The 23,483-nt window shown below is 44.6% G+C and overlaps 1 protein-coding gene across 1 annotated transcript in view; it reads left to right on the forward strand.

Moving 5' to 3' along the window:
• Positions 1-23,483, forward strand: part of COMP (cartilage oligomeric matrix protein) — a 115,377-nt gene that overhangs the window by 78,924 nt on the left and 12,970 nt on the right. The window contains exons 9-17 of the mRNA XM_066604595.1: positions 609-716; positions 1,017-1,176; positions 2,962-3,080; positions 5,967-6,019; positions 6,168-6,361; positions 11,667-11,845; positions 13,141-13,189; positions 17,954-18,150; positions 20,495-20,667. Of these exons, the coding sequence (XP_066460692.1) occupies positions 609-716; positions 1,017-1,176; positions 2,962-3,080; positions 5,967-6,019; positions 6,168-6,361; positions 11,667-11,845; positions 13,141-13,189; positions 17,954-18,150; positions 20,495-20,667 (1,232 nt within the window). The remainder of the gene's footprint in view (positions 1-608; positions 717-1,016; positions 1,177-2,961; positions 3,081-5,966; positions 6,020-6,167; positions 6,362-11,666; positions 11,846-13,140; positions 13,190-17,953; positions 18,151-20,494; positions 20,668-23,483) is intronic.

Raw genomic sequence — 23,483 nt, forward strand, 5'->3', positions numbered from 1 at the left:
TTCTACAGAGTTATGAAAACTACATACAATATTTCCAATATGCTGCGGTTGTCTTGGAGCATATTAATGTGGGAACACGGTATTATTAAGTTATTGAAATGAGAAAAAGCTTAACAACAAATCCTAGAAAACAGTCCAGAGGTCCACAATATTAACTAATAAAAATGACACAGTATTCCAGAATTGCATCTTCATCCTGTAGAATGATAATAACAATACATATATAAGACATTGATATTTCACATATTATGTAATTGATTATTTTCACCACTGTTTGTCTACCATTTACCTGAATAAATGTCTTCATTTTTTCCACTGTGGGATATTTTTGTCTACTTTCTATATTTTTATTGACTTGTTCTATATATATTACGTAAATATGATAAAACACTTGTTACATTCATCAATAGTGTTAACTGTTTAAATCATGTCTAATTAATGAAATAGTTTGTAGAGAACTTCATGAAATAGCAATGAGTTCTTGATAACCTTTGGTCCAGCTCACATCCTTAGCTGATGTAGGACTTCTGATGTCTTTGGAAGGTAACCATGTAATATACCCTACAATATATATTTTTAATAAGCTGGTCTTTTTAACTTTTTTTCAGGACAATTGTGTGACAGTGCCTAATTCTGGTCAGGAAGATGCGGATGGCGATGGTGTTGGGGATGCTTGTGATGACGACGCTGATGGTGATGGTATTCCAAATGCACAGGTCTGTCAGATATTTGTATGACATGTCAAACAATAGGATTAAAAAAGGAAAATGTTCTATGCTATAATATACATAGAAAGGCCACTTTGTTAGGGTTCCCTGAAAGCAGCAGCAAAACTATGGGATGAGGGCAGGAAGGGAATCCTGAGAGAATAGATTAAACATTGGGAGTAACTGATTTGGTGGAGTAACAAATTCCTCTGGCAAAGCTGAGTTATTTAGTAACACAAACATTTGTATTTCGGAATCAGATTATATGTATCCTTTGGTACTGATGAATAAACAATCTTTCCAATGCAGGATAACTGCGTCTATGTTCCTAATGTGGATCAAAAAAATGGAGATCAAGATAACTTTGGTGATGCCTGTGATAACTGCCGCAACATCAAGAATGATGATCAGAAAGACACAGACCGGGATGGGAAGGGAGATGTCTGCGATGATGACATGGATGGAGATAGTATGCTTCAGTATCTAATTAAACCATAGCATATATATAGGGAACTGTATGGAACAGCTAAAGTCATTGGGAGCTATTTACAAAGTGTTTTATGCCAGAATTTTGGTGTAGAAAGAAGCAGATTTGTGTGCAAGCCATGTTTGCACAAAAATATTGCAACTTTTTCTTCTTTCTGCACTAGCCTTACCACTTTCCTGAAAAGTGGGAGGGGTTTGTTGGGAGGGGCCTGGTCACTGCAGAATAACTGACATGTGCAATTTATGTCAAAAACTGGTTTAATAGTAGCAGAAATGTACACCAGGTTGGACCTGATGTATTTCTGTCTAGGCGTACGGAAGTGCCAGGATGCACTGAATACATGAAGAAGTGTTCACGTCTTCAAGTATTAGGTGCACTTTATGCCAGGGAAAATAATACTAAGACCAGGAAATGATGGTCTTAGTAAATTACCCCCATTCAGTAAATCAAAAAAGCTGAAAAGCTATGGCTTCATCTCCTTTAACAGAACTGGATTTGTATTGCAGATTCTGCGATCGTAATCCGCAACAAACGCAGTCATTGAAAGGCATGAACTTTCGATTTTTTCCCTCACAGTCGCAGATATGAATTGCGTATTCCATGAGCGGAAAAAAAATTGCAGAATGCTCTATTTTGCCACAGAATCTGCGCAGACGGCCTCTATTGATGTCAATGGAGGCATTCGACCCGCAGCCCATATGCGATTAACAATGCACATTAGCTGCTGGTACCCGCGTTCTTGCCAAGTAACGGCATGGGAAGCACAAAGAAACAAAAAAGACAAAAACTGTAATGTAAATGACCACCTGCGAAGCTCCGTATTCATCCACAGTATTGTTTAGTGAGGTACACAGGTCACTGGCCAGGCTCACAGCTAGAATCCACTGCAGGCCTCCCGCATGCAGGATCCTTTTCCGCCTAATAGACGCTGCTCACTCCGTCGCACTTCTCCGCAGCTCCGGCACCCTTGTCTGTAATCTTCAGCCAACGTTTCCTAGTTTGGAGGTTCAAAAACCCTGCCTCCCATAAGTGCTGGCTCTGATTGGCTGAACCACAGCGCTGAAGAACCTATCACGGCAGCACATCGAGTGCTGCAATGATTGGTTCTCGAGCGCCGCAGCTCAGCCAATCAGAGCAAGCGCTTCCTGGAGGCGGGGTTTTTGGAGGCGCTGGTAGAAAACTACAAGCAAGTGTGCCGGGGACCTGCGAGGAGAAGTGCGGCAGAGTGGAAAGCGGCTATTAGGTGATGTATTTATGTTCGGTGCAGCCAGGGCTTATTTTGGGGGTAGGACTTATATTTCAAGCCCCTCCACCGAACGTCCCGGTAAAAGAGAGCTGCAGAGTGACACAAAATCGAGATAACACCGCGAGAAAACGCAGCGATATCACACAGAACACAGCCACGATATTGCTGAAAGTCAGACATAGAATTAGAGTTTACACCAGGGATTGCTTCTATCTAGATGTGGACACAGTGATGATGCTACAATTTGGGATATCTCCCAGTTTGAACAGTAAGGTTTCTTTGCTCATCTTTAAGCTTAAATCCCTTAAATTAGTTTCCTCTGTAATTTTGGAATTGCCGATCAGCAAAAGATAAATAAAATAAGATAACCTGCTTAATTTCACTGCCAACATTCCTTTCTTTTTTACATATAAACATCTGGTATAAAAGAGCACTTACCTTTGAGTCTTCTCTATCAAGCTTCCCGCTAGGTATACTGCCTACCATAATGTAAAATTCATCTTTATTTTCTTCACTTTCAGAAATTAAAAATGCTGCGGATAACTGTAAGACCGTGCCTAACGCGGACCAGAAGGACACCGACGGTGATGGTGTTGGTGATGTTTGTGACAGTTGTCCCACAATTCGGAATCCAGACCAGGTAGATTACATGAGTTTTCACTATCAGCATTCTTGTTTAGATATTCATTACTTTTTTTTGCTGTGTTTACTTATTTTTCTATTTCTACTATTATTATTTTTTCAAAGACATACAAACAAGTCCTGACCCCAAAAACATAACTAAGACATAAAAGTATAAGTACTGTAGCATAGGAATGTGTGTTATTAAAGGTCAACTTTGGCAAAAACACATTTTTCTATGCCTGCACCCCTTATGTGATTGCCTGTTACACTTAAGATGCCTTCATGCACCGCAGCCTCCTGTCTGATGCTTATCAGACAGTATCCTGATGCTAAGTTTTCACTTTCACTTTCAGTAATCTATGCTATCAATCTCGAATGCATCAGCACAATATCACACAGCTAGAGCCAGTGCCATCTCCACCTGCAGGGATGTTAGGCTTGCAAAAATGAAGGCTGAGAGGAGACTTAATAGCTGTCTACAAATATCTGAAGGGCTGTTACAGTGCAGAGGGATCAGCCCTATTCTCATCTGCACAAGGAAAGACTAGAAGCAATGGGATGAAACTGAAAGGGAGGAGACACAGATTAGATATTAGACAGTGAGGGTGATCAATGAGTGGAACAGGTTGCCACGGGAGGTGGGGAGTTCTCCTTCAATTGAAGTGTTCAACCAAAGGCTGGACAGACATCTGCCTGGGATGATTTAGTGATCCTGAATTGAGCAGGGGGTTAGACTTGATGACCCTGGAGGTCCCTTCCAACTCTACTATTCTAGGATTCTATGACGCTGTCATTACCATCTGAATTCAATAGTCACCGAAATAAATTACGGACCATAGTTATACGGTCATAAACTGTAATATCCTTTATTATTATTGTGTAACAGAAGCCTTTAAGTAGCAGCAATAGCTGTGATAGGAGTTTGTGTCCCACCTTAAAGGGCTTGTGTGGTAGGGTCCATCACTCAGGAATTATGCTGACTGAAAAACTGACTTTTTGACAACACACAAACTCAAATAAAGAGTTCAAGTGGTCAGAATGAGATCACATGACCAACCTAAAGAGAAGCGCTCCAGGAAATTTCAGAATTTTAGCAATAGCTAAACAAGGTATTACTAGCTGATGTATATATACCGGGTAGGCAGTTACATAATGAACAACAAAAATTGACCAGAGTGGCCCTTTAACCCTTTCCAATCCACTGTCTGACGTCTAAAGACATTCTGATTGTAGGCTGTACAGCTTCGATGTCGAAAGACGTCCAGCAGGGTATTCTTACTGTAGATTACTTTGCCGCTCTATTGTCGGGGGCCTCTCCAGCATGTCACATACCGCAATACTGGCTCTAGCCAGCAGATGACGCCATTGTATAATAGCAGAAAGAGAAAACCCCTAGGAAACCCTGAATCAAAAATGGGATTGCAAAGGGTTAAATTGTTCTTGTCTATTTTTTGCAAGTTTGTAAGGTTGGCAAATAAGTGTAAATTGCAATGGGGTTGATTAATTTTGATTGCAATTGTGACTTATATATACTGCGGGGCTAATTATATGAAAAAGAAAAATCACCAGTGGTCCTTTAACTTTAGTCCAATAATAATCTTATCTTTTTAGGCTGCCTGTCCACGGGTGTTTGTTCATTGCGTTATCCACGGCGATAATCTGGCCGCAGGTAGCGCAGTGAACGTTTTCAATAGCGTTGCTATAGTAAGCACAGCCACTGCGTCAGCGAGCGGAGAATCATAGCGGTTCTCCGCACGCGGAATCTAAATTGCGGCATGCCGCGATGTGCCACCATTCTCCGCAGTGAGCCTATCTGTGTTCGATCCTGTCCCAGTTTTGGCCCCTCCCTGCAGCTGACGTGTCAGATTTGACCCCTCCCCGCTGCGACGCTGCGCACGTAAATGGTAGTTTGTGGCTGGCTTGGCGGAAGAGACAGAGACACGAACACAGGGGAAAATAATAAAACAGCTTGGCAACCTGCGGGTCCTATACAAAAATACTCAAATAGAGCTCTCGAATTTTACGAAAAGCTCGACTCAAATAACAACGACCCGAGCCTTTTGGTGGTCGCTCATCTCTAGTTGTCAGCAATCAGGAAGCAGAACTGTAGAGAGGGATAATTTATGGTACTAGACAGACGATCAGCAACAAAGCACAGGGCTACAAACTGTCAGTGTTAGTAATAGGAAATACTCACCTGTCCAAGCCAAGCCGCCCCTGAATATAGTACCTCGAACACCAAATTGGCCTACAGTCTGCTCAAGCAAGACCCAATATTTATTTAGAATTGTTTGAAGATCCAGGAGGTATAAAAAGATAGCTGAGAGTATCAGAAAGCCTCCTTGATAAACATTAAAGGAGATGTCCCGCGCCGAAACGGGTTTTTTTTTTTTTAAACCCCCCCCCCGTTCGGCGCGAGACAACCCCGATGCAGGGGTTAAAAAAACCACCCGCACAGCGCTTACCTGAATCCCGGCGGTCCGGTGACTTCAATACTTACCGCTGAAGATGGCCGCCGGGATCCTCCGTCTTCGTGGACCGCAGCTCTTCTGTGCGGTCCACTGCCGATTCCAGCCTCCTGATTGGCTGGAATCGGCACGTGACGGGGCGGAGCTACACGGAGCCGCTCTCTGGCACGAGCGGCTCCATAGAAGACTGCTGAAGACCCGGACTGCGCAAGCGCGGCTAATTTGGCCATCGGAGGCCAAAAATTAGTCGGCTCCATGGGAACGAGGACGCCAGCAACGGAGCAGGTAAGTAAAAAACTTTTTATAACTTCTGTATGGCTCATAATTAATGCACAATGTACATTACAAAGTGCATTATTATGGCCATACAGAAGTGTATAGACCCACTTGCTGCCTCGGGACAACCCCTTTAATGAAATATGTTTCTTTTTCAGGCCGATGCAGACCATGATCTAGTGGGCGATCAGTGCGATACCAATCAAGATCGGTAAGGAAGAAAAGAAATAGAAACTAATATTTTACCTTCTATTTCCAAAACATTCAAGTGGATTGTCCGTCTACTGATGCACAAAGTAAGTGAATGTCTAAAAAACTAATAGACTTGCATTAGGAAACTATTTTCTGTTTCTGCCTAGTGATGGGGATGGCCATCAGGACACACGGGATAACTGCCCATCAGACATTAATAGCTCACAGTTGGATACGGACAAAGATGGCATAGGGGATGAGTGTGATGACGATGATGATAATGATGGAATTCCTGATACTGCACCTCCCGGACCCGATAACTGCAGACTTGTACCTAATCCAGACCAGGCTGATTCTGATGGTATTTATTTCATCATATTATATGTAAATATATGGGGAGGGGGAGGTTGTAGAGTATCTGCCAAAGCATTTGGTTTGGGCTCAACCAGAAGCCTTCTGCATGGAGTTTGTAAAAGCTCTCCTGTTTGTATGAGGTTTTTGTTCAAATGTTCTTACTACTTTCTGCAAGGTTTTCCATCTGCTGGCAAAGTCACCTTTTCTAAAACACTTTAAGTTGCGTAAATGACATAGCTTAGACAATAAGGCCCCCGCTGCATGGATGTTTTCTGGATTTTTGAGGCAAGTCCACTGCTGCTACTCTTTTGTAATATGGTGTAGTAACAGTCATGCAAAGGAACAGCATTCAGTGTGACAATGTTGGGACAACTTGTATGTTGAAGCATCTAAGACCCAATGCAAAATCTGAAAGAGGCCCCCAAAATCACGTCATTTATAGCAGTGGTTCCCCCAATCTGGTAGACGGAACCTCTGAGATGTGCCTCTAAATTCTCTAAATGTTTACTATATAATGAAAGACTGCGTAAGCGAAGAATACAATTATCTTTGGATTTTACTTTGGTAACATAAAATATCCACAAGACCAGAGCTTTACTACTTGTACAAATTTAAGGATATTTGTCAGTCCTTGCAGCTACCGAACCAGTACCACGGCAGGGATTCTGTCATGGAGGACAGGCTACACATTCCTCTCCCACTCCTCAGCCTGCCTTAGAATCCCTAAGATTAGGCTTTGTACCCAACACATGCTGTATGCAAATGATATTAGAGTGGTCCATTGCTAGATAGCAGCTCTTTGCTCTCCATATTAGGTGATTGCCAACCCCTCCCTCCTGGCTCTTGATTGGCTGCTAGCATCATATTGGAGCCAATGCAGCACAGAAGACCCTGACGCCGCTGAAAGGCATAGTGCGAACAGTGCATGGAAAATGCTGGTCTAAACATGTGCATGTCATGTCATATACTGATTCTTTTCACATTTCCCATGTATTAAAAAGTGGAGCAAACTACACGTTTTACTAATAAAAAAAAAAAATATATAGACATATTACCAGCACAGGGGGTAACTAATGATAATGGAACCTTCTTGGCAGCAGACCACATATTTATGTAGAAATAACATACTAAACCCACAAACTAATGCAGGGCCAAATGTGCAGGGGGCATGGGCATTGGATTGGAAAGGGTTAAAGGGAACCTGTCACCTACCTAAAACACCAAAACACCATAAATTAACTTACGGTGCTGTTATGGGAGGTAACAAGGAGTGCAGTGCTGCATTTATTATACTCACCTGTTTCCTGCTTAACGCCACTGAAGTCTGATTCTTTTCAGAGTCCTGCACACGCACACTCCCATAGACTTGTATAGGAGAGTGCACGCACAGGACACCAAACAGCCGGTCTCCCAATGACCTCGCAGGAATCAGCTGACTGCATCATCCTTCTGCTGTAACGCTCATGGAAGTGAATTTCCTTAAATCGCTAATGCACTTGGTGGTTTCCACAAGTTGGTTGGGAAACTGACCGCAGGTTTCTCATCTCAGCCAGGAAGTGATGAGATAGGAATACCCCTTTAAGGGCTTTGTGGGGGGAGACAATGTGGAAGAGGCTCTAAGTGTTGTAAGGAGGGAGAGTGCACAACTGACTGAAGATCTTAATGGGAAAGTAGGGTGGACAAAGTGGCAGGTTCTCTTTGGGGGGAGGGTAAATAGGTGGTGGGGGCAGAAAAGAGCACAAAGTGGTAAGGTTTTTGCTAAGGGAAGGGGCAAACGAGGAGACAAAGATTGCCAGAAGCTCCATCATATGGGGCAGGGGGGAGGTGCTGGAACAAGGGCTATGTGGGGGTGTATGACATACGTTGGCAGGACCTATCAGAAAGGGTTCTAGGGTACAGAGTATCAGGACACAGGGCTCTGGGGGGCAACACTGTGTAAGGGGGACTCTTTGGACACAGTATAGACTGAAATGATGAAAAACATTAAAATATTCCACTGGTGCTTGTACATCAGTAAACAGTTTGCAGCTTCATGAGCTTCTTGAGCTCTCTCCCTCCCACCAACACACAGATAACAGTCGCATAGTCCGACTTCTGCCAATATTCCTGGATTCCTCTGGAACTCTCTGCCGCCGTGGTCCTCATGCATGCCAAGCTGATGGAGGAGATGCGGCACTGGTCATCTACAACTGGGAGGCCTTCGGAATTTGCAGCTCCTTATGACAATACTGGTTATACTGCATTGATGGCTGGCAGAACTATCAGATTATCATATGGGGACTTTGGCACCCCGGAAGCCCCAGCCAGCTGCCCAAAGCACCCATAGGATAATACTCCCCCACCTCTCATGCTAAGTGACAAGCAGCTGCCCAGAACCTGACAGTGCCTCTGTCATTTAAGGCCTCGGTCACACGACCGTTTTTTGGTCCGATCTGCAGACGCGCTTGCAATCTGCAGATCTATAGACCAAATGCATGCCAATGGGATCAGTCACATGTCCGCTTTTTATGCGAATGTGCGATCAATTATAGGACACAACGATTCGCAGAACGCGCCTATCTGCGTTCTGCGCATCGCTGTGTTCTATATATGAGTTCTGCGCCGACCCCATTGAGAACATATACTTAAAGATCGCTCTCCTCTGCCACAGCTGTTACAGCTGTGGCAGAGAAGAACAATGTTCGCCCATTGAATTCAATGGAGCCGGCAATACAGCCGGCTCCATTGAAAGCAATGGGCTGCCGGCGAGCGCGGGATGAATTGTCGGGAAGGGCTTAAAAATATAAGCCCTTCCCTGAAAACCATCCTAAAATGCACAAAAATAAACATGTATACAAATAAATACATATATCTGGATACACACAAATGCCAACATATATCCATCAAAAGTAGACATTACTCTGCTGCCTCTACCAATATTGTCAGGTGCACGTTACCAATTTATTACTCTACCTGCCCCAAAAAACGCCTTTTGCATGACATAGATTCAATCTCTTATGAAGTGGAGAAAAATTCTTTTTGACCCATTAGAGCTGATAGATCTCTGGCAAATGATATTCTACATTAATTTAAATAGCTTTGTATATTGTTTCTTACAAGGAAGATATCTAACCCTTTCTTAAATCAATCAATATTTTTAACAATTGCCAAATCCTGTGGTTATACAATAGTTGGCAGAGCGCCCACTTTTTTCCTCCAAAATGAGAGCTCATTTACATACCCTTTTTTCCTGTGAGCATTGCCTGGCCTATAACTTCCTAGGGCAACTCTACAGTTTCTACAAGGAGAAACATCATACCCCCAGCCTTACTCACAAGCCCTCACACCTAGCCAACCTGCACCCTGCTATGCACTGACTAGGGGGAAAACCCTTAAAACGGCTGTCTAAAGATGGGTGTCTTAATTATGGAGAAGAATCTCGATTGGCTCACAATAACCATATCCCTGGTTATGTTGCAAGGCCAGTTGACTTTTAAGCGGTACTAAAAAATCAAGTTTCTTCCTCCAGAATGAAAGCTTACTTACTAATCCCAGGGGATCATGTTCCAGAACCTCATTTTGGTGGAGTATAAGCTAATTTGTTATATTTCACCAGGGGGACATGTTAAGCTACACAACAATATTAATAAAGCGTTTCCAAAAGTAATTCTGTGGAACGGAAAGACAACTGATGTATCATAATGCGCAGTTCGTATTTAAAGGAACAACACTTCACATTTCACAGTTGAAGAATTCTGGAACACAACTTGGACATTTCAGGCTAAACTCTGTTTAGCAGCAACTCTTTCATAGTCAGTACCTAAAGACTCTGCCATGCACTTATTTCTGGTACAGTAGTCTCACTCACTTCATTTTCTCTTGCCTGGCAGTGGGCGGAGCTTAAACACAGAATGCCCCTGGCAGTGCTGTAATTAGTAACAGTGGAGCAAGGAAGCGCTCCTCCCTATTACAGTACTGTAGGGTTCGAAGAAATAACTTAAAATATAACTTTTATTAAATATTGCATTAAAAAAGGAACTTGATATACAAGTTTCCGGGAGACACACAAGAAAACATAAAAGAATTGCTCCCCAATAGGTGATCCCAGAGATATTATATGATGGGAAATACCATATTTCAGGGAGAGTAGATAGCTCTAATTGGAGAAATTATGTACTACGGCTTAGACAATGATCAAAAGCTAACTTCAGATGTATACAGTGTAGCTGTAGCCGTTTGATTGAGGGGTCAACCAGACTAGTACATTAAACTAATCTCAGAACTGCATCACCATTTCATTACCATCACCAATAGAGGAGGGGTTTAGCCAGGTGATTGCGTTTATCTGATTGGTCCCGCTGAGCCAATGAGAGGCAGCAGTCACTCACCCATTCATAAATTCATGAATGGGTGTGTGAGTGAGATCTGCCTCTGATTGGTCAGGCTGTGACCAATTAGAGGCAGCTCATTCAGCAGGCGGGGATTTTAAAGCCCCGGCTGCTGAATACTATAGAGAAGCAGTTCAGAAGAACTGCCGGCGGCCGCCGCTGAACTCCGGCTGCAGCGGAAAGGTGAGTATACATTTTTTTTTTTTTTTTTTTTACACATTTCTGGATGAATTGCAGGGAAGGGCTTATATATTTAAGCCCATCGCCGACTATTCATCCCTCGCTCGCCAGCAGCGCATTGCTTTCAATGGAGCCGGCCGTATTACCAGCTCCATTGAATTCAATGCGCTGGACAGCTCCGGCCCGTTTCTAATGAAACGCGGCTAGGAGCAGATTTTTCTGGCCCCGGTCACGCGATTTTCGGATGCACATCCGTCATGCGATCCGCAAATCGCGCGAAAAAACGCCCGTGTGACTAAGGCCTCAGTCACACCTATGACTTCACATTGTTCCTCAAACGCCAACAAATCCAGCTCTCCCATTTAACTCTTCCATCCTAACATAAGTAATTTAGTCCCTACTTTTACAAAGCATCCAAATCTGAGAGAATTGTAAAAGAAAAGAATATGGCTTTAATGCACAAACAATTCCACTGTTCTGCAGGAATTGTAGCTATTGAGATACTGGAACATCATCAGGTCCTCCCTATTTCTTGTTTGATATAATATGCCTATACTTCATCGTCTACTTGTTTGTGCCATTTTTGATGCTTTACCATTCCTTTAATTGTCTATGCCACCTTGAATAAAATTGCCAAACAGAGAAGAGGCAGCACTTCAGGTTTGTGGTTTGACCAAAAATAATGGTGGAACCCAAAGAGTTGCAATGGCTTGTGATATTTATCAAAAACTGATAGCATTCTCATAGGTGTTTTTCTTTATTCAGGAAATGGTATTGGGAACGCCTGCGAAGGAGATTTTGACAGAGATTTAGTGGTCGATAAAGTTGATGTCTGTCCAAACAATGCCGAAATTACTCTTACAGACTTCAGAGCCTACCAGACTGTTGTATTGGACCCAGAAGGAGATGCACAAATTGATCCAAACTGGATTGTCTTAAATGAGGTATTTAGATAAAAAGTAGAAATTGTTTCCATTGCTGAAGCACAAATTGCACTTATGATTTGCATATGCCGACACCGACATGCAGCATAGGTAAATTGTATAGTTTACCCATAGATCAATATATTTCCATCAAAGCTAACACACTTTGACAATAGGATAAACACCAAGAATATATCATGTACATCACACTGAATTCTCCAAAGATGTAGCCACCATGATGGGCCTCTACCTAGCAGAAATTTTAACTGGGCTCTTGGCAGAAAGTGACGTGTAAGTGAGCATTTTATGCAGAAAGACTGCAGCACATCAAATACTCTGACGTATGCCGTCTTCTACAAGGCACTTGTCAGCTTTTGCTATGAACACTAGGGGAGGGCTGGCGTTATCTCACTGTTTTTAGGTGGATGGGGGAACATGGACAGGATGACATATCAGTTGTTCTCTTGGAGGTTTAGAAAAGATGGAATTACACCACTGGCAATATTTTACTTTGCAATTTGGGTCATGAGTATGCAAAACAAACTATGTTACAATGAAGTGTTGAGAGAAACTGTGAAGTAGATGTGCCCATGTCTTATTCCCAATCTCAAAGTCTATACGTGAGCCCTATATTTCCAAACGTGTCTCAGTATACAAGACAATAATCCAACAGCGACAGTTTCCCCACAATAATTGAAAAAGGACAGCCAGAACCCCCATAAATAAAATCTGTCAGCCAGATCTCAATGATAAATCAGCCCTCTTATGGGTGGGTGAAATGCCACCATATGCAAGACATAATTCCCCTGAATCTTCCTTCATAGAAGAAACATGTAGAAAGAGGAAGCAATTTATTTTAGGGTAGTTGTGTATAAGAAAAAGCCTTGCTGTGCTGGGCCCACTTTTTAGAACAAAATAGGGCACATAAGCCTGGCCCCAAGAGGAGGCCCAAGTATTGGATACATGTACCAGCCTTCAACTGAATGCACGTATAACACTTGCTACTTTTTGGAAAATCTTTTGTGTGATTTATGTTATTTTATCCAAAATAAAAGTTTCATTGTAAGGCTGTACCCAAACTTAAGTCATTGGTAGCGGAAATCAAAAGTGATAGTCTGAGTTCGCATAGAGTAACGCTGCAGTAACTACGTGTCTTCAAAACCCCGGCCACTCCCTGCAGCTGCTGATTATGCTAATAATGCAAGCAAGACTGTGCAATCATTGGCTGGCACGGGTGGGCGGGGTCTCGGGTGCATGTGGTTAGCACAGCATGGGGCCCCTGATTTTCTAGCTTGTTAAATGCTTCCATTTTTCAGGGTATGGAGATCGTCCAGACAATGAATAGTGATCCGGGACTCGCTGTTGGTAAGACTTGCCCTATCTCTAACACACACACCTGGTCACCTTCTAGGTGTTCTATTGCATTTGGATCCTGTGCAGCCCAGATTTCTTGATATTTTCTGCACATCCCATATGGCCAGCGGCGCACATTCCAGGTGAAGGTGTTCTGAAGCGGGTGAGGTGCTCACCAAAGAAAATGACACAAACATGAAATCATATGCAATATAATGTGGTATACAGGTGCTGCTATAGATCAGTATTTCCCAGCTCCAGTCCCCAGGTACCCCCGGCAGCTCATGTTTTCAGGATATGCTATAGGGCAGGGGTGTCAAACTCATTTTCACCGAGGGCCGCATCAGGCTTATGGTGACCTTCAAAGGGCCGATTGTAAGGCCGCCTGCAGACGGCCGGGTCGGATCCCGCTGCGAGAATTCTCGCAGTGGGACCCGACCCGCGCCCCTGCAGGAACCAGCGCGGTACTTACCTGCTCCCGCGGCTCCAGCTCCGTGATGTCCCGGCTGCCGGGCAGCCGGCGATGCGCAGACCGGTGCCAGCGGCCGGGTAGTGACATTTTTGTGCGGGACTCTGCGAGCCCTGCACAGAAATAGAGCATGGCGCAATTTGTTTTCTGCACGAGATTTCGTGTGGACAAATCGCGGCCGTCTGCATAGGATTGCGTTTTCTAATGCAATCCTATGGCAGCTTACACGGGTGGAAATTCTGCGGGAAATCCCGCCGTGGAATTTCTGTCCGTGTGCATGGGCCGCGCAAATACATGGTGAATGCGCAGGAAACCTATGTGGTGAATGCGCAGGAAACTGCATATTTGCGCACCATTTCAATGGGCCCACGTGCGTTCATTTTTGCAAACGCAAATCTACAGGCCGAAGCGATTTTCGATAGCACAAATACGCAGCGTATTTGCGCGACCATAATACAATTACACCCGTGTGAATGAGCCCTAATAGTGACCCTGATAGTGGCCCCAGTAAAAATAATGACCCCCACAGTGGTCCAATTAGTAATATTAATCGGTAGTAATACCCCAATAGCAACGTTAACCCCCCCCCCCCCAGCAACAAGAAGGAGCGCCCCCCCAGCAACAAGAAGAAGCCCCCCCCCCCCAGCAACAAGAAGAAGCCCCCCCAGCAACAAGAAGAAGCCCCCCTCCCAATAAGAAGCCCCCCCTCAGTAATGACCCCCCAGTAATAAGCCCCCTCAGTAACAATAATAACCCCCCCAGTAATAAGCCCTTTCAGTAACAATAATAAGCGCCCCCCAACCCATCTACTTACCTCCTCCCTGCTGTCAGCGCCGCTCCTCCTCTTCTCACGCTGATTCCTAGTAATAAGCCCCCTTCAGTAATGAGCCCCCCTCAGTAATAATAAGCTCCCCTCAGTAATAGTAATAAGCCCCCCCTCAGCAACAATACGAAGCCCCCCTCAGCAACAATAAGAAGCCCCCGCCCAGCAACAATAAGAAGCCCCCCCCCAGTAAAAAGCCCCCCCCAGTAAGAAGCCCCCTCAGTAACAATAATAAGCCCCGCCCCAGTAATGACCCCCCAGTAATAAGCCCCCTCAGTAACAATAATAAGCCCCCCCCAGTAATAACCCCCCAGTAATAAGCCCCCACAGTAACAAAAATACCCCCCCAGTAATAAGCCCTTTCATTAGCAATAATAAGCCCCCCCAGTAACAATAATACCCCACCCCCCCAGTAATAAGCCCTTTCATTAACAATAATAAGCAACCCCCCCCCCCAACCCATCTACTTACCTCCTCCCTGCTGTCAGCGCCGCTCTTCCTCTTGTCGCGCTGATTCCCGGATGCACACTGACGTCAGTGTGTAGCCCGGAATGCTTTCTCCCCGAGTCCTCTCCTGCGGAACTGAAGAGCAGGGGACTCGGGGAGGAGGATCCTGGCTGCACACTGACGTCAGTGTGCGCCGGGATCAGCGCTGCCGGCGTGATTACCAGCAGGAAGCTGCGGCACCCCAGCTGGTAATCGCTGCAGTGGCGAGCGGTGTCGGCACGCCGCGGGCCACATAACACAAGGCAGCGGGCCGGATTCGGCCCGCGGGCCTTGTGTTTGACACATGTGCTATAGGGAGAACCCCTGTGGCAATGTCTGAGGCGCCGACAATAATTACATCCCCTGTGCAATACTGAGGAAATCCTGATAATCTGACCTGTTGGGGGAAGTCATGAGGACTGGAATTTGGGCAATACTGCTATAGAGGAAAACTAATAAAGAATCTCCAAAGAGATGAGGTATCCACCAAGGATGAGCTTGTTACACCTTGTTGAAATGGGGCTTTTAACGGAACTGTGATGTTTTTGCCCACCATGCTGTGATCAAGAAGCCTTAGAGCTTTGAAGTGCATATGCTGCGGGGGGCATAAAGTGTATGCGGATACATTTCATCAGGATTAGAGATGAGCGAGCACCAAAATGCTCGGGTGCTCGTTACTCGGGACAAAATTATCGCGATGCTCGAGGGTTCGTTTCGAGTAACGAACCCCATTGAAGTCAATGGGCGATCCGAGCATTTTTGTATATAGCCGATGCTCGCTAAGGTTTTCATGTGTGAAAATCTGGGCAATTCAAGAAAGTGATGGGAACTACACAGCAACGGATAGGGCAGGCGAGGGGCTACATGTTGGGCTGCATCTCAAGTTCCCAGGTCCCACTATTAAGCCACAATAGCGGCAAGAGTGGGCCCCCCCCCTCCCAACAACTTTTACTTCTGAAAAACCCTCATTAGCAATGCATACCTTAGCTAAGCACCACACTACCTCCAACAAAGCACAATCACTGCCTGCATGACACTCTGCTGCCACTTCTCCTGGGTTACATGCTTATAGCCGGTTCCACTGAAAGCAATGGGCTGCCGGCGTGCGCGGGATGAATTGTCGGGAAGGGCTTAAATATATAAGCCCTTCCCTGCAATTCATCCAGAAATGTGTAAAAATAAAAAAAATATATATACTTACCTTGTCCCGGCAGACGGAGTCACACCCCCTTCACACCCACTGAGCCAATCAGAGGCAGGTCTGACTCACACCCCCTTCACACCCACTGCCGGCCGCCGCGGCTGAACTCCGTCTGCCGGGACAAGGTAAGTATATATTTTTTTTTTATTTTAACACATTTCTGGATGAATTGCAGGGAAGGGCTTCTATTTTAAGCCCTTCCCGACAATTCATCCCGCGCACGCCGGCAGCCCATTGCTTTCAGTGGAACCTGCTGTATTGCCGGCTCCATTGAATTCAATGGGCAAACATCGTTCTTCTCTGCCACAGCTGTTACAGCTGTGGCAGAGAAGAATGATTTGTCTTCTATATGTTCTCAATGGGGTCGGCGCTGCTGCCGCCAGCCCCATTGAGCGCATATAGAGAAGAGAACAGGAATCGCAGATTGCAGATAGGTGCGATCTGCGATTTCTGACTATAGCCAAAGAAGGACCGTTGGGATTCTTGAAGCCTAAAATAACTCCTAACACTCTCCCTATAGCAGCTCTGGCATCAGCAGCACTGTCCCTGATCTATGTCAGAATGCATCTGTGGCGAGCCGCGGGCGGGGCAGATTTAAATACTCGGGTGACACCTGATCTCGCCAGCCACTCACTGCAGGGGGGGTGGTATAGGGCTGGGACATCACAGGAGGAAGTTGTAATGCCTTCCCTGTCTTTCTATTGGCCAGAAAAGCGCACTAATGTCTCAGAGATGAAAGTGAAAGTAACCCGAACATCGCGTGGTACTCGTCTCGAGTAACGAGCATCTCGACCACCCTAATACTCGAACGAGTATCAAGCTCGGACGAGTATGCTCGCTCATCTCTAATCAGGATATTTTAACAAATATAGAAATAAAGGAGAAGATCTTTTAGAAGCTGGTCTGGTATTTTTCATTTATAGAGGGGAAAAAAGCTGTATTTCCAAGATATTGGTTAAAGAAATCTATGGCCCAGGTATGGTAACTAGCCAACTGATGTAAAGTCCAGCTTGTTATAATACCTTGGACATAGATTTCTGTAATTAAAGGGCAGCTGTCACCAGCCATGAGCACCATAATCTAAGTTAGGTCTCTTAGGGCGGGTTCCCAGGAGTCTGAGGAGTATTTTTTATACTAACCTGCTTGCTGGTGCCTGCGCTGTCAGCCCCAAAAATCAATGCATACACCAAGGCATCAAACTCAAAGTTGCAAGTCGCGTGCGAGCCCTCTCATTGATCTTAATGGAAGTGCCCAGACACAGCCTGTAGCCTTGAGTCCAATGGCATGGTCCGCATGCCGGCTTATGGGGCTGACAGCTCAGGCACTGAGAGGCGAGTAATTATAAAAAACACCTCCCCGGGCCCCTATGCTATGGTTACTATAACTTAGTTTATGGTTCTCATAGCCGGTGACAGGTTCCCTTTAATATCTGGGCACACAAGCATTGCCTTCACAGCAACATCTGTCTGTCGCATCATATTGCATATGGTCTCATTTTGCACCATTTTCTTTTCTTCTGACGTTGCTTTTGCTTTACCTCCCTGATGAGCGGAGGTATATTACCACAGGGGTACGCGCCGGAGTCTAGTTGTATAATATAGTTTTGGAGACATCTTACATACACTATTCTCCTTGTCCTATACTCTGGCCTTAATGCCTTATATGTTATTGATTCCCATAGATGAATCAGCGACTAAACTAACATCTGGTGCTATTAAAAAGAGCCTCAAAATAGCGCAGCAGAAATGGGCAAACTGACAAAATTGTTAACATTTTGTGTCTATTGTCCGTGTTCAGGTTACACAGCATTTAATGGAGTGGACTTTGAAGGCACATTTCATGTTAACACAGAGACAGATGATGATTACGCTGGATTTATATTTGGCTATCAGGACAGCTCCAGTTTCTATGCTGTAATGTGGAAACAGATGGAACAAACATATTGGCAGGCAAACCCCTTCAGAGCGGTGGCCGAGCCTGGCATCCAGCTAAAGGTAAGATGGAGCGTCTAGCTTATAGGGTCCCCAGGGGTTGGAAAACCCGAAATTAAAATAGAAGGAAGAAGCACTTGCATAAAAAAATAAATGTAGTGATTCCAGCTTTACAGCTAGAGGATTGCCTTTGTTCTAATTACTTTGTACTGATGTAAAGCTGGATAGTTTTAAGATGTAAAACTAATGGAATAAAATTTGAAGAAAACATTCCGAACAGTCAATATAGTGTTATATCTGTGCTAATCTCTTAACCCCATTGCAGCATATACTGTACGTCATAGGTCTCCTATAGATATCTGAGAAACCGAATATGTACAATTCCCTTAGGATACTCCGTGACTTTAAATTCAGAATGGTGTGCACAATAGGGATATCCATAGGAATTAATGGAGTGGCACTATTTAGGCGAGGGTACCACTGCGACCCTTTGTAGCACAACTGTCTAACTGTATCTGTCAAGTGACAAATACAGCGAACAAGAATGTACTGAGTTATACTATATGGCCACTTGGACATGACACCTATATGAGCTTATTAGACATCACACTCCAAAAACATGGCTGTTAATATGGAGCCAGGACAACTTTTGAGACTACAACAGCCCCTTCAGCCAGAAGAGCATCTATGAGGTTCGGAGGTCACTGATGTTGGATGAGAAGATCTGGATTGCAGTAAGTGTTCCAATTCATCGCAAAAGTGGAGATCAGTACTGTGGGGGCTACTCAAGTCTTTCTACACCAAGCTCATCACACTGCAGTATGTCTTTATGGACCTTGATTTGTGCACAGGGGCATGTTTTAAGCAAAAAGGGTATTCCACAAACTATAGTCATAAAGTTGACAACATGCTATAGTGTAAAATGTCTCTGTATGCTATAACATTAACACTACCCTGGATATATATGGGGAAGAGCCCAAACAATTAGGAACAATGCCGAGCCATTACCCTTCCTCCACCAAACCACATTTCATTATGGTAGGTAGAGCTCTCCCAGCAGCCTCCACACTGGGACAGAAGATAACATGTTATACATCACCCCAGAAAACATGTTCCAACTCTTCTAGGGTTCATTGGCATTGCACGTCTTAGGCTTGTACGTGGCATTTCACAAAACTCCCGATGCAGTTTTTGTGCTGATGTCATACGCTTCAGCACTTGGCAGACCCACTTTGTGACTTTGTGTGATCTCTTGGTGCTATTGTTGTGCTAAGTGCTATTGTTGTGACCAAGCGGCTGAGTGGTTATTCCTAGATATTCCATGTCACAACAATAGCACTTACAGATGACTGGAGCAGATCTAGAACATCCGAAGTTTCCCATGCTAACTTGTGGCAAAGGTGGCATCTAAAGGCAGTGCCATATTTTAAGTCACTGAGAATGTCAGTATAACCCATACAGCTATCAATATTTATCTATGGAGATTATATAGCTGTGTGCATGATTTTATACACCTCTTTGCAATGGCTGAAACACCAACTCAATTATGAGGAGCGTTCACATACTTCTGGCCATTTAGGGTTCATGCAAACCAAAGGTTCCTTTTCCATGGAGTGAAAAATTGTTCTAAAGAGTGAAGGAGCGGACAGTGATAGTTCTGTGCTTTAAAATGCTGTCAGCTTCCCCATGTAGATAAATGTTTGCATTCTTCCGTCACTCGCTCGATCGTTGGTCATACAAGGCACTGCACCAGTAAATGTGAATGACTTGAACGTTCACTTTTTACACGTAACAAGTTGCGAACAACTGACTTTTATGTCTGCATAAGATGGACAACGAATTAATTCTCGTTCGTCATTCAATTGTTGGCTGTGTTTAAACTGAACAATTATTGTTCAAATTCAAAGGATCCAACAATTTTTGAACGATAATCGTTGCATGTAAAAGGGCCCAAAGTATTCCTCTGGATTGCAGTTGTGGCTTGATAGTTAAAGTGATCTTACAAAAAGTTGTAGTGAATGTTGTGGTGGAATTGTCGCCCCTTGCAACTTAATGCTTGTGCAGCAGGAAAATGCGTAGAAGTTACCTTTTTGGTGCAACGTTTGTGCAACATGCAGTAGCTACACAATGGCTGCATCATCTAGTTTGAGTTGTGCGCTTTACCTGAAACTGGTAGTGTTAGCCCAAACCTCACTGCTATTAATGTAGGAAGGGATCTTTTTTCCACCTTATGGTCAACTGGTCTCTGCTGCTCAAGGATGCCTTTTACCTTCCTCTAGAGCAACTCGGGTCTTAAATAGTAATGTTTGGTACATATATTCCGATTAATAAGTTTAACCTGTCCCTGACCACATAATACATTTGCGCATGTCTAAATATTTAAATATCATTTACTGTTTTATAACAGGCTGTCAAATCAACAACTGGACCTGGGGAGCATCTCAGGAACTCCTTGTGGCACACAGGTGATTCAGTGAACCAAGTCAAACTGTTATGGAAAGATCCAAGAAATGTAGGATGGAAAGATAAGACATCATACCGTTGGTCCTTACAACATAGGCCCTCAGTAGGATACATCAGGTATGTATTGCATCAGGTATTGTATTTCTCATCTCGAGTCCTCAAGTACCACCAACAGGTCATGATTTGAGATTGCCTTTTCAGCTGTAGAAATTATGCAGCCAAAAACTACCCCTCTGTAAGACTACCTGTTGGGGTTCTTGAGAACTGGAGCTGGGAAGCTGCTGTATATTACGCCAAAAGCTTAAATTTCAAGCAGTGTAATTGTTAAGCAATGTTGTTATTTTGTAGCAGGAAATCATCAAAAATTGTAGCATAAGGCCGGACTAACACAACCGTAAGGTAAAACACTGCATATAAAACACAGCGTTTCACCAATGTGTGGTGCTGTGGATTACCGCTTTCTCCAGCACCGGCTTCATCATTTGTTCTCTTTTTACACTTTCCTTGTCTTGTCTCTAAGCAACGTTGTGTAAAAACGCCAAACATACGCGTTATAATTGCGTATGTACATTGTTTTTATACACACCCATAGAGAACCATAGGGCTGAGCATGTGTAATAAAGTAGAACATGCTGTGTACATTGTTATGCGTGGATTACATGCAATGAATATACACAAGTGTGACTAGATCAATGAAAATCAATGTACTTTCATTGACTCCATTCACCGCGTGCAATTAAATTACACACGTGTGAGCCCAACCTTAGTGGCAGCCACAGGAGGAAGGGAAAGGAGACCCTATTGATATAAACTACTTGTAAGCACGTGATTTTCTCAGAAATCCTCTAGTAATTCCATGAAATAACATTACAAGACACAATCTGCTCATCGAGAGAGCAATCTGTTGCTGACACACAGGCAGCATTGAATTTCACATTTTCTGCATCTTCCTTGTATGTATATTGGTCATCATTAGAGATGAGCGAACGTACTCGTCCGAGCTTGATGCTCGTTCGAGTATTAGCGTGTTTGAGATGCTCGTTACTCGAGGTGAGCACCACGCGATGTTCGGGTTACTTTCACTTTCATCTCTGAGACGTTAGCGCGCTTTTCTGGCCAATAGAAAGACAGGGAAGGCATTACAACTTCCCCCTGCGACGTTCAAGCCCTATACCACCCCCCTGCAGTGAGTGGCTGGGGAGATCAGGTGTCACCCGAGTATTTAAATGGGCCCCTCCCACGGCTTCCCACAGATGCATTCTGACATAGATCAGGGAAAGTGTTGTTGATGCCGGAGCTGCTATAGGGAGAGTGTTAGGAGTGATTTTAGGCTTCAAGAACTTAACGGTCCTTCTTAGGGCCACATCTGACCGTGTGCAGTACTGTTGAGGCTGCTTTTACCAGTGTTGCACAATTATTTTTTTTTTGTATATCGGCCGTGCAAAGCATTGCGTCCTCAGTCTGCAGTCATTGTACATAGTATAGGGCCAGTACTGGTGAGGCAGGGACAGTGGGAAAGGTGAAAGACATATACTGTCTATATAGGCAGTGGGCTTTTTCAAACAAATTTGGGAAAAATATATATATTTGGGCTGCCTGTGACCGTCCTCAGTGTACTGCGTCTCTGCTGGGGGTAGTAGTCCTAATTAATACGCAGCTAAGTGTTACAGCAGGCTTGCGCAAAAGTGTTTCCTGGCTCTGCGTTGCCTGTTACATCACCGCCGTCATCCTGTCCAGAGGGAAACAGTCTGCAGTAATTTTACATAGTATAGGGCCAGTAGTGGTGAGGCAGGGACAGTGGGAAAGGTGAAAGAGATATACTGTCTATATAGGCAGTGGGCTTTTTCAAAAAAATTTGGGAAAAATACTATCTTTGGGCTGCCTGTGACCGTCTTGAGTGTACTGCGTCTCTGCTGGGGGTAGTAGTCCTAATTAATACGCAGCTAAGTGTTACAGCAGGCTTGCGCAAAATTCTTTCCTGGCTCTGCGTTGCCCGTTACATCACCACCATCATCCCGTCCAGAGGGAAACACTATACATATATACGCTGCCTACAGTATCTGTCTGCTGTCTCAGCTCAGCCTTTAAAAAAATAGAAGCAAAACACTTAAGGCCTACTTGACTTGACTTTGGACACTTGACTGCTTCTGCGCTGTGAATTCCATTAGCTCAGTCATACGCACCTACGTCTCACTACAGGGTTGCGCAAAATTCTTTCCTGGCTCTGCTGTGCGTTCTGTAAGCGAAGTCAGCCTCCAACCACAAGCCAATAAGCGGCACATTTAATTACAGTGTTCTGTTTCTGCACTACTGGTAATACACCATGCTGAGGGGTAGGGGTAGGCCTAGAGGACGTGAACGCGGGCGAGGACGCGGAGGCCCAAGTCAGGGTGTGGGCACAGGCCGAGCTCCTGATCCAGGTGTATCGCAGCCGACTGCTGCGGGATTAGGAGAGAGGCACGTTTCTGGCGTCCCAAGATTAATCTCACAATTAATGGGTCCACGCGGTAGACCTTTATTAGAAAATGAGCAGTGTGAGCAGGTCCTATCATGGATGGCAGAAAGTGCATCCAGCAATCTATCGACCACCCAGAGTTCTGCGCCGTCCACTGCTGCAACTCTGAATCCTCTGGCTGCTGCTCCTCCTTCCTCCCAGCCTCCTCACTCCATTACAATGACACATTCTGAGGAGCAGGCAGACTCCCAGGGACTGTTCTCAGGCCCCTGCCCAGAATGGGCAGCAATGGTTTCTATCCCACCGGAGGAGTTTGTCGTGACCGATGCCCAACCTTTGGAAAATTCCCGGGGTCCGGGGGATGAGGCTGGGGACTTCCGGCAACTGTCTCAAGAGCTTTCAGTGGGTGAGGAGGACGACGACGATGAGACACAGTTGTCTATCACTCAGGTAGTAGTAATTGCAGTAAGTCCGAGGG

Source organism: Eleutherodactylus coqui, chromosome 5 (genome assembly GCF_035609145.1).
Source record: "Eleutherodactylus coqui strain aEleCoq1 chromosome 5, aEleCoq1.hap1, whole genome shotgun sequence".
NCBI lineage: Eukaryota > Metazoa > Chordata > Amphibia > Anura > Eleutherodactylidae > Eleutherodactylus > Eleutherodactylus coqui.